Source organism: Bubalus kerabau, chromosome 1 (assembly GCF_029407905.1).
Source record: "Bubalus kerabau isolate K-KA32 ecotype Philippines breed swamp buffalo chromosome 1, PCC_UOA_SB_1v2, whole genome shotgun sequence".
NCBI classification, from domain to species: domain Eukaryota; kingdom Metazoa; phylum Chordata; class Mammalia; order Artiodactyla; family Bovidae; genus Bubalus; species Bubalus kerabau.
Window position 1 is genome coordinate 264486399 of NC_073624.1, and position 12303 is coordinate 264498701.

Below are 12303 nucleotides of genomic sequence, written 5' to 3' on the forward strand. Positions count from 1 at the left end.
CACAAATACTTCTATAGCATCTAAAAATAAGGGGAACACGTGTATACCTGTGGTGGATTCATGTTGATATATGGCAAAACCAATACAATATTGTAAAGTTAAAAAATAAAATTAAATTAAAAAAAAAAGAATAACAAAAAAAAATATTTCTACTTCTATACTCAGAATAAAATAAAAGACAAAAGTGTTTAAATTATTAGACATACCATCTCTTCAAGCTCGACACTTAAGTCAACTGCTGCAGCTCCAGATTCAGCATCGGTGTCATCCAATTCAAAAGCTTTCCTGTAACATCCACGGGCCCTATTTTTATCACCTACTACATCTTTGTAATAATGACCTAAATAGCAGAAAACTTTGCCCATGTATGTATCCAGTTTGGCAGCCTTTGAAAAAAAAATTTATAATTACAGAATATTAAAGTTTGTTAGGATGGGTCCATTTAAAAACACACACACCGAAATACATAGATTAAAGAAAAAAATTAAATATACAATATACCAAAACATCCTTTAACATAAGATTAAAAAGCAGACATGAAAGCTAGCCATCACTACTTACAGAAAAGTAAGCATAAAAATACTATTTCTTTGCTTTAAAAAATGTGAAATTGAGTTATTATTTCATCAATTTGACTATATGAATCAAGATAGGGATGCAAAACTTGTAGATGTTACACACCTAAAATATATGTTAAACATGGAGAAGTATATAAGACTCATACACTGATAAAAGCAGAGTAGAATTACCTAAAAGCAATATTGTTTTCCAAAGGTAATTATGTTTCATTTTCTATAACATGTGTTTCTTAAATCAGTAACTTTTACAATTTTATGGTTTAATTTTCTCCTCGAAAACTCATACAACATTCTCACAAAACCTTAGGCCTGAGAGATGAAACACAAACAATTCAGTAGAGTAATCTTAAGTACCTAACTTATTTGATTATCAATTTATTATTTTGTAATAAATTCATTTCAACTAAGAACTAAATAATAGAATGTGTTACCTTTAAAAAGTGGGTAAGAGCCTTTGTTTTATCTTTTCTTGTTTCTTCACCCATGGACCAATATGTTAACCCAAGTTGGTAATGATATTCAGCAACTTCAGGATCTTTTTCAAGAGCTTGCTGAAAACTAAGTCACAAAAGGGAAGGATGGCATATTTAGATAGGGAGGTAGGTAGGTAGACAGATTCAAAAAATTAGAAGACCCCTAACTGGAACACTAAAAGTTTGAGTAATTCAAAGATGCCAAATGAGAAACAAGCTGTGGCTTCCTTGGTGGCTCAGTCGGTAAAGAATCTGCTGCAGTGCAAGAAACCCAGGTTTGATCCCTGGGTCCAAAAGATCCTCTGGAGAAGAGAATGGCTACCCACTCCAGTATTCTTGCCTGGAAAATTCAATGGACAGAGGACCTGGTGGGCTACAGTCCATGGGGTTGCAATGAGTCAGACATGACTAAGCAATTAATACTGGGACTTAGGATTTAGGTCATGAAGGAAAAAAAAAAAAGATTTAAAGAAGAACTTAAAACCAAACAGTTACACATACTTATTGACCATATGATTAGCTAATGAGATTTCAAAAATCCACCATGAAATTTTCCATAGTTACTGTGCTATGTATACCTGTGGCGGATTCATTTTGATATTTGGCAAAACTAACACAATTATGTAAAGTTTAAAAATAAAATAAAATTTAAAAAAATATATATATATATTTTTAAAAAATAGTAAAGCTTACAAAGAGCAAACTTATGCAAAACTAGATCTTTATCTGGACATGAATTTGAGCAAACTCCAGAAGAGAGTGGAGAAAAGAGGAGCCAACAATCCATGGGGTGACAGAGTTGGACACAGCTTAGCAACAACAAAAACAACAATGAAAATCTTTATCAAATTCCTTCGGTTCGAATTTTCAAGAAATAATAAATTAAGACATGTCTAGATTTATGAACAATCTAAATATATCCTCACCATTTTTCTGCTTGTAGATAGTCCTTTTTGGTAAAATGAATCAAAGCCTCCAGGGCATGCACTTCAGTTAGGTCAGGGTAAGAAGAGAGAAGGTCTTCCATAATCTATAAAGTATATATCTATCAATTCCATATCCAGACAAAAATAATTTTTAACTTAAAAACCCAGCTTAAATGAAAACACCAACCTTTGAAGCTTCATCTAATGAACCCTTGTTCAGATAGGCCAAGCCTTTGAGAACCAAAAGTCCTGGGATATTATTTGCATCAGAAACCTAGAAAATAATTTAAAGAATTGCTATAAATCTCCCACAACACAATGCAGCAGAGTTTACTTTAACTAAAGAATGACCAAAGTATAAAGACTCAGATAGAGGTCCTGATTTCTATCACTATTAACACTTTCATTCTTTGTAATCTTTTCATTAAAGAAAATTTCAAATATATCAGAAAGTTAAGAGAATAGCATAATAAACCCACATCTACTTATCATTCAGTTTCAAAATTATTAACTCAAAGCCAATCTTTTACCATCTGTATTTCTACCCATTTCATCAAATTCCTGCTTAGATTACCCCCAAATTATAAATTTTCACTTGACAGTTCAGTATCTATATTTAATAAATAAATTTGTTTTTAATAACATAATACACTACCATCATAAACACGTATGCAAAACCAATAATACATCCTTAACATCATCAAATAATTAGCCAGTATTCAAATTTGTCTCATAAAATATTTAAACAATTTGTTTTAATCAAATCTAAATAAGGGGCATACATTTCAACTGGTTGATATGTCTCTTAAGTCTTTTTTAATTTATAGACTTCTCTTCCATCTCTTTTTTTTTTGATCCCTTACTATCGAAAATACAGGCCACTGTCATCATTTCTCAGAGTCTGGCATTTGATGAATGTGTTCTCACGGTACTGACATGTTACCTGATCCCCTGTATCTTCTATAAATCAGTAGGTCTAGAAGTTTGGTCCGATTAGGTTTGATGCTCTGGCAAGAATACCTCGTGTGTACCTGCTCCAGGTTACGTCTAGTTGTCTCTTTTCTCTTGATATTTTAATCCATTTCAGACTGGAAAATAGTGATTTTCCAATTCTATCACTCCTTCTTTCCTTACTCAGTGGCATAATTCAACAAAGAGAAGATTCTTCTCTCAGTATCTATTTGATTATTCTGAGGAACAGTTCATAAAGGACACAAAAGGTACTTTTTTCTTTCTAACTGGTCCCTTAGCATCCTTCAAAGATTCACTTTATTCATGATGTTTCATTGATTTTTTTGGTATCAACATTAACATAAGGATTTAAGTATAAATGATGTATTTTAATCTAATGCAGTTACTAGTTCCCAAAGCATCCCCTCTTTAGTCTGCAAAAATCAATTCATGCTAGCTCCTGAACCCTTCTGAGAAAATTCTATAGCCATTTATAATTTCTTTGATTTCTTGCATTATAAGATGTTCTGGACTCTTCTTGTACATTTTCTGTCTCAGACTTGGATTCCACCAGTTCTTCCAGAAACTCATCTTTTCTTTTTTGTAAAAAAAAAAAAAAAAACTATGGAAAGACCTTTCCAAAGCATCCACACAAAACACACTGTTGATGAAGACAAGAAGACAAGTAGAAACAAGAAAATAAGATACTAGGTCTTGAAGGATTCTGACAGCTGTTCTAATTTTAAAGAAATACTATGAAATGCAAAGCCCTTTGATATATATAAAACAAGGACTTTTTTTCTAAAAATTAAAAACTCTGCAATATACTGAGTGATATAATTTCAGTTTTACCAAAAAAAGAGCCTTTATCTGAAAAATATCTCTAAAGGCACCATGAAACTACTAGTGTCTTCAATAATTCTTGTCAATAATCTATGAAATATTATCTGAAGGGCAAAATTTAGAATTTCAAATTAATAATAATCAAGTAGTTATAACCCCAGAGGGCAAACAGTGAAAAGGAGGATAAGAGCAAGAATAACAAAGAAACTGCATCATATGAAAAACATTGTAAGCACTTAACCAAGAAGCAAACAAATAACTTGAGGAGTTTCCAAGTGTGTAAATAACTTACAGAAGTGCAGATTTAGTGAATTCATACCTCTAACACAAAGTTTTCCTAAGTAACTATTTGTGGCAAGGAGAGAAAGGTTGATGCCCGGTTGACCAGAAACTAAATATTAATAATGAAGGGAAAATTCGATGATAAGACTACCTGATCAAGAGTACGAATTGCTTCCTCTGAAGATTCATAATCTGAGAGTTTAATCAAAGCCTCTGCTTTCAAACGAAGACAAAAATTCTTCTGATGAAGACTGCCACCAGACACACCAAGATTATCTATATTCTTCAGAGCTGACAAAAGGAAGGACAGCTGAATGAAGACAACCAAAACACTTCACTTTTATTTCTTAAGGGTAACATAACAAATTACAGATATAGTAAGAATAAACGGTTGAAACAATATACATGAAGAACAATTCAAAGCTAAATATAAATTTTTCCCTGAACTCTTTATGAAAATACCTGAATTTAAAACAGATCAAAATTTAAAACCGCTATCTTCACATAACATATAATAAAACTGAACATCCTGAAACACAACAATGGCTGTCTATATCTGCTATATAACAGAGGTTAACCCTTAGCCAAAGCATCTATCACAAAAATAGCCCATTAAAGATAAGGGAAGGGTAAAGAAGCTGAATTAGGATGAACCATGGTAAATTATTTCTCAGCTGCAGAAGTAAGGTCCCCAACTAGGTCAAGAGCAGTGAATCGCTTTCATGATTGCTGACACCCACACCTGACTCATGTGAACATATTCAAATAAGCTCTGAGATACCTCTCCTTGTCTATTATCTACATTAGAGGAATGAAGAATCTACACTGGAGTGAAGGCTGTAGAACACACCAGAAACTTCCCTATTACACACAGCATCACCATGCAAGCCTAAACTGACTTTATCAAAATTCCAACTATAAGTAACCTTGGAAAAATACTCACTGTTGGTTTAAAAATAAATATAATAGTAGACATGCATACAGACTTGATGGGCTTTTTTTTCACTTCTACTTTTTTTTTTTAATTAAATTTCTTTCTTTTAATTAGAAGCTAATTACTCTATAATATTGTATTGGTTTTGCCATACATCAACATGAATCCGCCACGGGTGTACACGTGCTCCCAATCCTGAACCCCTCTCCTGATGGGTTTTTAATCCCCCCAATAAAATTTAAATTAGCTGTCAACTTAGAATACAAAATAAAGCACCACCATCGTTCTTCCTTAAGACGAGAAGCAGCAGGGTTGACCACCCTTAAAGATGTCAGGAATACCTTGATTGCATGAAAGAACAGCTTCCTTAGGTTTATGCATTCTTACTTGGGCTTCTGCCAGATGATACCATCCAGCTGTGCAGAGGGGGCTTTCCTTTATCCCTAAGAAGATAACAGCAATCATAAAGTCCACGGTTTCCATTACTACTGAGGTGGACAGCCCCACCACCCACTCCCCAAATCAGTCTCCTCCCCTCTCCCTTGTCACCCATATCTGACCAGTCACAAAGTCACACTGATTCCATGCCCATCACTTCAGTTGGGATCTCCATCATCCATCCCAGATCAGTGCAAGTGCTTGCCCTCTACTCAAATTCATTCTCTACACTGTAGTCAGAATGTTTCTAAAAATATATATGGGATTATGAAATCCCTGTACTTAAGACCTTCCAATGGTTCCCAGTTGGATAACACACAAACTCCTTAATGAGGTTTGCAAGGCCCCTCTCCAGCCTCAATCGTTGTTCTCATACTTCCTTTTCCAATCTCCCTGAATGGCCAGAAGTGCCACGAATGCCAGCTTTTCTCTCGCCTCAGGCCATCTCAACTCTCGGCCCACAGCACCCTCCCCACCACCAGGCTTTCTATCTGTCACTCAGATCTCAATCTGAATCAAAGTTCATCCAGAAACATCATACTGGGTAAGACTAAACTAAAGCCTCCTAAGGATGGAGACTTTATCTTTATTTTACAGATAAAAACAATAAGACATAAAGAGTTTAATGAACTTTCCTAAGGTCTTGAAATTTGTGAATGGCAGAGTTGGAATTCAAACTTAAGCAGACTCCAGAATATGTATGTACATTTTTTTTTTGCTTCTATCCTAAATATATACATTCCTTAAAGAAAGGCCCAAAGATAAATAACTGCTGACTGACACCTATACCTCATGTTATACGCTGCACCCCACACACTTACCTTCTGTTAAGTTCCTAACAGCATCTTCGTACTTTTTGTCTTGTAATGCTTTAATGCCTAAACCTATGAGACCTGCACCACTTTGGGGATCCATTTCCACTAGTCTACAACAATACTGTTCTCCCTCATCAGTAAGACTTCCTGGAATTAAAAGAAAAAGTTATTAGCATACATATACCAATATGTACCAAAACCTACACACCATAAATCTTTTTAAGATGTAAGTTTTTGAAAAATTAAATCTCAAAAGCTGGCTTCTTACATACACCTCCACATTCTGATTCCAGGAATTCAAAACTTAAATAGATCAACAAATCTAGAAAATATTAACATTTCATTTTTAAAAAATCATGTTCCTTCTTGTTCTTAAATACCAGAAGTAGAAACCACTTTATTCACAGCAGTATCAGTAAACCAAACCTGCTGTCATACTCAAGGGTTTCACACAAGAAACCTATGGCTACTTGTCATAATGCTAAGACTCAGCCACCGCTTGCCACCAGGTCTCCCTTTTCTATTCAGCAGTACAATTTTGGTTGTTATATGAAGGAATTCTTGTCAAAGGACAGAATCTTCACTAATTTCTCCCTGGACAACAATGTACTGCCAGAGATGAGACACCCAAGGTGCCAGATGCAGTGGACTCGTCCAGCACACGCAACCCTGTACAAAGACTGAGTCACATTCTTCTCAGGCTTACAAGTTCAGCACTACATTTTTGCATTCTTTCAAAACTTCCTTTTCCTATGTAAGTTAACAGTTAAGCTTATGTAGTAATCATTCAATGTCTGCATTTTAAATTTATTTTGGTAAAAAAATTAGCTTAGAAAACATTGTAGGTTCTGTTGTATTTCCATTTTCTCAAACCACAATCAATCCCAAGATTCCTGTTCCCAGAAAAGCAGAATAACAGGTGGAAAAGATGGCTTCGGTTTTGAGAATAAACTGTGAATACCATTCACCACTTTAATAAATTGTTTAATCACATAAGAAAATTCTTAAGAAGTAATTTAGACAGTAATTTACAACTTGAAGCAATAAACAAGGGAATAAATAAAAACAGGTTAACTGAAAAAAGACCTGATGCTTATGTATCTATGTAAAACAGTCACAAACCACATATGGAACCACTGTTTCAGCAACAGATATTATAGGTGAATTCTTTGCATGATACCATTTAGCTTACATATTTACACAAAATTTTCAAAACCAAACATACAACAATGCATAATCCCTAAATAATATTTTACATATTAACTTAGAAGTCCAAGTTGGCGCCAAAGATTCACGGAATTCATAATGGCTAAAGAATTAAAACTTTAATACTGTTTGGTGAAATGTGAGAATCAATTAGAAGAAATATTACTTTGGTTAATAAGCCAGAAAAAAGAAGCCTGCTTCTACACAAGAATTCTCCTTCTGCCAACATGTTCTATCGCTTCTATAAATATGAATTCCAAGAATAGACATGCCTAGTTTCATACACCCTGCATCCTCCAGAAGCAAACCAATGGGGTCCCCCCCTCTATTTTATCCAGTGGTATTGTCTAAACTATCAGATATCAGAATAACCTGGAAGACTTTTTAAAACCAAAAATGCTGAGCTCCACTCTCAAAGTTTCTGATTCAGTAGGTCTGCTATTAGACCAGAGAATCTGCATTTCTAACAAGTTCTCAGGTGATACTCCTGGTCCAGAGATCATACTTTAAGAACCACCAGTCTACACTATTTGCCAATACCATATGCCCACTGTATTACTAGCTTTATGACAGGTATACCCTGCCTTTGCTGTCTCTGTAACTAAACAGTCATTTCTGAAAGATAGGGGCTAGTATAGTATCTTACACATGGCAGACATTCATTAAATATTGTAACGATCTTTTAAAAAATACCATTATGAGGCTTTACTATTGGCTCAGCGGTGAGGAATCCCTGCCAGTACAAGAGACATGAGTTCAGTCCTTGGGCTGGGAAGATCCCACGTGCTGTGGAGCAAAGGGCCCATGAGTCACAACTACTGAGCCTCTGCTGCAGAGCCCGGGAGATGCGACCACTAAGCCCACATGCCACAACTGCTGAAGCTCAGGTGTCCTGGGGCCCACACTCCGCAAGAGACACCACCACCACGAGAGGCCCTCACACCGCGGCCGGGAAGTGGCCCCCACTCGCTGCAACCAGGGAAAAGCCCACACAGCAGCGAAAACCCAGCACAGCTAAAGGGAAAAACTTTAAAAAAATTAATACCGTAATAACAGATGTCCCAAAAGGCTGAGTCTATGAATAGGCAAATGGCTGAGAATTACTATGGAGAATTAAAAACAGTCACCATTCTAAAAAAGAAAATAAAATGGCTACTAAAATTTTATCTTCAATTTCTACTCAACTGAGTCAAAACTCTCTTACTCCATAAAAACACAATTCATGACAGGCTATCCTGGCTATTACAACTGCCCTGATTACAGAAAACACACCTAAGATGAAAAGAAGACAAGCCAGTCAGGCATCTTTCCAACGAACATCCACACTGAGGGTAAGCAAAGTGTGACTAGTAGATGAAAACGGTTTCCAAAAGGTCCAGGAACAACATGAAAACCTTTTAAAACAAGGTTAATTTTTCTAACATACTCCCTTTGTTAACATCTGGGAGCACAATTATAGAAACAAAATGAGATTTGAGGAAACTATATTCGTGTCAAGCCCTTAAGAACATACTCTCTACATATGATCAAGTGGCAGTTAGAGGATTTCTCTACAGTGTTCACAAAAACCATCAACAGTAATAATGACACAAGGAATATTCCAGCTTCAACTCTCAATCCACTTCTCCATACTAAATCTTATTGAAAATACTACCTATACAAATGTTGGAGACAAAACCAGAGAGGAAACAGACTTCATTAATCTGAATAGAAAATAATTTACTTATCTGCTCTTTTTAACATTTAAAAGATTCCAAGATTCCAGATTCAGTGACTTTAAAACAGTTTGGCCATATTACCTTTATTTATCAATAAGGCAAGTAAGAGGCACTTCCCTAGTGGTCCAGTGGTTAAGACTCTGTGTTCCCAATGCAGGAAACCCGGGTTTGATCCCTGGTCAGGGATCTAGATCCCACATGCCACAACTAAAGATCCCAAACATTGCAACAAAGACCCCACACAGCCAAATAAAAAAATAAACAGGGCAAGCTAGACATGGAGCTGATAAAAGATGTTCTGAAAAGGTTCAGAGCAGGTGCTAAGTAATAGCTATAAGAATTCTGTTTTCTAAAGTTTATCACAAAAAAAGGCAAGAGGTATTTTTTTAATAACTATTTTATTTCTGACATCCCAAAGGAATCCATCAGTGCTATAGAACTTTTTTTTTTTTTTTTAAATAGCCTAGCTTGGGAGGGAGAAAAACAGCATGTACTCATTTCTTTATTTCCACCTGGATTTTCTAATATTTCTAGAACACAAAACCTTACACTCTTTTCTGTTTGAAGAACCAAGTCCTTTTTTATCTTCCATTTCAGCAATAAAGCAAAACAAAATAAATCAAAAAAGGTCATTTAGCATGAAATAACATTTCATCAGGTGAAAGCTATTCACTACTTGTTATGTGAAGCTTTATAAACGGAGTCATTTTGAAAACACATCTTCAAGCCTCGACATGCAAAGAAGGACAAAAGAGAACGGATCTATTTGTCTTCAGTGGAAAAGAACCCAGTGATTAACTGCTGTTGAGGTAGCAAATTCTGCAGGCACTGAAGTACTCTGGGGGAGGATAGATCAGCCTTTAGGAGGCCTTCCAGATTTTCAAAAGTTCTTAATATACAGAAAGTACAGCTTCAAGGACCAACGAAAATATGAAAAAGAAAGAAACCATTAAGCACAGCTTCCTACTGTCCTGCCTTAACTATTAAGCTCTCACCCCAGAATAATGCTGCTGCTGCTGCTGCTAAGTCACTTCAGTCGTGTCCAACTCTGTGCAACCCCATAGACGGCAGCCCACCAGGCTCCCCCGTCCCTGGGATTCTCCAGGCAAGAACACTGGAGTGGGTTGCCAGCTACACCTCCTGTATTTAACGTGTCCAAGTCGGCACTGCTCCATTCCGCAAACCCTCACCACTAACATTCCAGCTGGGAAAGAAGCTGTCCCACGTGGATAAATATCCACCAACCCACTCCCCTTTGCCAGGATATAGAGCTCTCTTTCAACTCTGCAAATTACCCATCCTCAAAACCTCTTTGAGAATCATTTTTTTTTTTTTTTTTTCACATAAACCAACACCCTCTCTAATCAAACGGCATAACCCCTTTGCTATCTCTTTACTAAAATATTTTGTCAAGTATTGAATTTATAGGCAAAAGTCTGCAGACTACTTTTTTTTTCTTTGGTTTTGTTTTTTAGTTCATTTTTAATTTAAGAATAAGTACTTTACATGCAAACTATTTGTTGATCCCACTTCTACAAGTTTGTAGGCTTTTGGGGATATGAAGGCATATTTACTCGAGAAATTCACATTACAGGGTTATATGTGCCTCTTAAGAAAACATTTAATCAGTTTTCAAAAAGAAATGTCAGAGTATCTTCATGTGAACAGGTCAAGAATGAGGGAATGGCACAAGCCATTAATAGCTGAACAGGAACAGAAACAAAAGGGTGAACTCCAGCCATTAATTTATCAATCACAATTGTAAACGCAGAAAAATGGCTGGAAGATGGATACCAGGGGCTACACGATAAAGAAAACCAGTCTGCTTATCTTGGGAACACACTGGCCTCAAGTTAAAGTTTGAAGAAACTGAGTGATTTAGAACTAAGCTTCCTATTAGAGCAAAACAAAATAAAAACCATACATACAAGCTCTAAGCATGCTTCTTGTACTGAAAGCCTCTCAGTAGGCATCCTCCTCCTTGACTGCAAAGCAACGCCCATAATGTTAACTAGCTCTTTCTTCTTGAAAGTCTCCTTCCAGGTGACACCACTGCAATTCTCCTTCCTCTAAGTCTATTATCCCCTTTCACGCTTCCTCCTCCCCTCCCTTAAATGAAGTCAGTCTGTCCCTGGACTGCTTCCCTTTATACCCGCTCTCCACTTCTTCCTACTCTTTTCTCATCATGTATTCTAAGTTTCAATTTACTCACTTTGATTAAAAAAGACAGCCCTACTAAAGGCCTCTTAATCATAAAACTAGTTGTTCAATCTCTCACAACAGCTCTCCTTTGTGAAATGCTTTCCTTGCCTTCTGTCTTGCTTTTTATCGAGGTCCCCCTCCTTCCTCTCTGACCTCTTCACTTCTCTGTCCTCCATTTCCTTCTTCCCCCTCTTCCTCCCTTTCCACACAAGGCACATTATACATGTTTCTGCTCTTCAGGCATCCTCTGAAGTCGTTCACTCCATTCCCTTTCACCTACATGCAAATGGTGTCCAAGCCTTAAAACTAGCCTTTGTACTGCTCTCTCGAGAGTAAACCCTGATGAGCATTCCCCTCTGAACACCCGTTAACACCTCCTCTCAACAACTTACCTTTGTACAAACCATCATTCCATATTAGTGCAACTTTTCAGGAAAGCCCAAAATTAAAATTGATTTCTCCCTCCCTTCACCTCTAAAAAAATCTCTATTGTCTTCATTTACCTGTTACTTTCAGTTGCTATCATATTCCCAGTTCATTCGTTCCTATAGTTCATTTGTTCTTAGTATCACTTATTCTATCCAATCTAGTCTATTTTCTGTACAATATATCCTGCAAACCATGTTAGAGACTTTACACTTCATAAAGCTACTCACTACGACACTTCTGTGCTTCCCAAGTGGCATTAACGGCAAAGAATCCACCTACCAATGCAGGAGATGCTAGAGATGTAGGTTCGATCCCTAGGTCAAGAAGATCCCCTGGAGGAAATGGCAACCCACTCCAGTATTCTTGCCTGAAAAATTCCCTGGACAGAGGAGTCTAGCGGGCCAGAGTCCAAGGGGTCACAAAGAATCGGCCACAACTGAGCGTGCACAACACTTACAACGTTTGCTTTTCTCACGTTAGAGCAAAGTGCTCTTCCACGTCTATCTTG

General features: G+C 36.5%; 1 protein-coding gene across 5 annotated transcripts in view; it reads right to left on the reverse strand.

Annotated features, from left to right (window-relative positions):
- The window catches only part of SKIC3 (SKI3 subunit of superkiller complex), a 129855-nt gene that overhangs the window by 66276 nt on the left and 51276 nt on the right, over positions 1–12303 (reverse strand). For all 5 annotated transcript variants that reach the window (XM_055565100.1, XM_055565075.1, XM_055565065.1 and 2 more), the window contains 7 exons: positions 6247–6387; positions 5329–5430; positions 4205–4344; positions 2165–2251; positions 1978–2081; positions 1010–1136; positions 207–386 (listed from right to left, as the gene is read on the reverse strand). In XM_055565100.1, coding sequence (XP_055421075.1) covers positions 207–386; positions 1010–1136; positions 1978–2081; positions 2165–2251; positions 4205–4344; positions 5329–5430; positions 6247–6387 — 881 coding nt within the window. The remainder of the gene's footprint in view (positions 1–206; positions 387–1009; positions 1137–1977; positions 2082–2164; positions 2252–4204; positions 4345–5328; positions 5431–6246; positions 6388–12303) is intronic.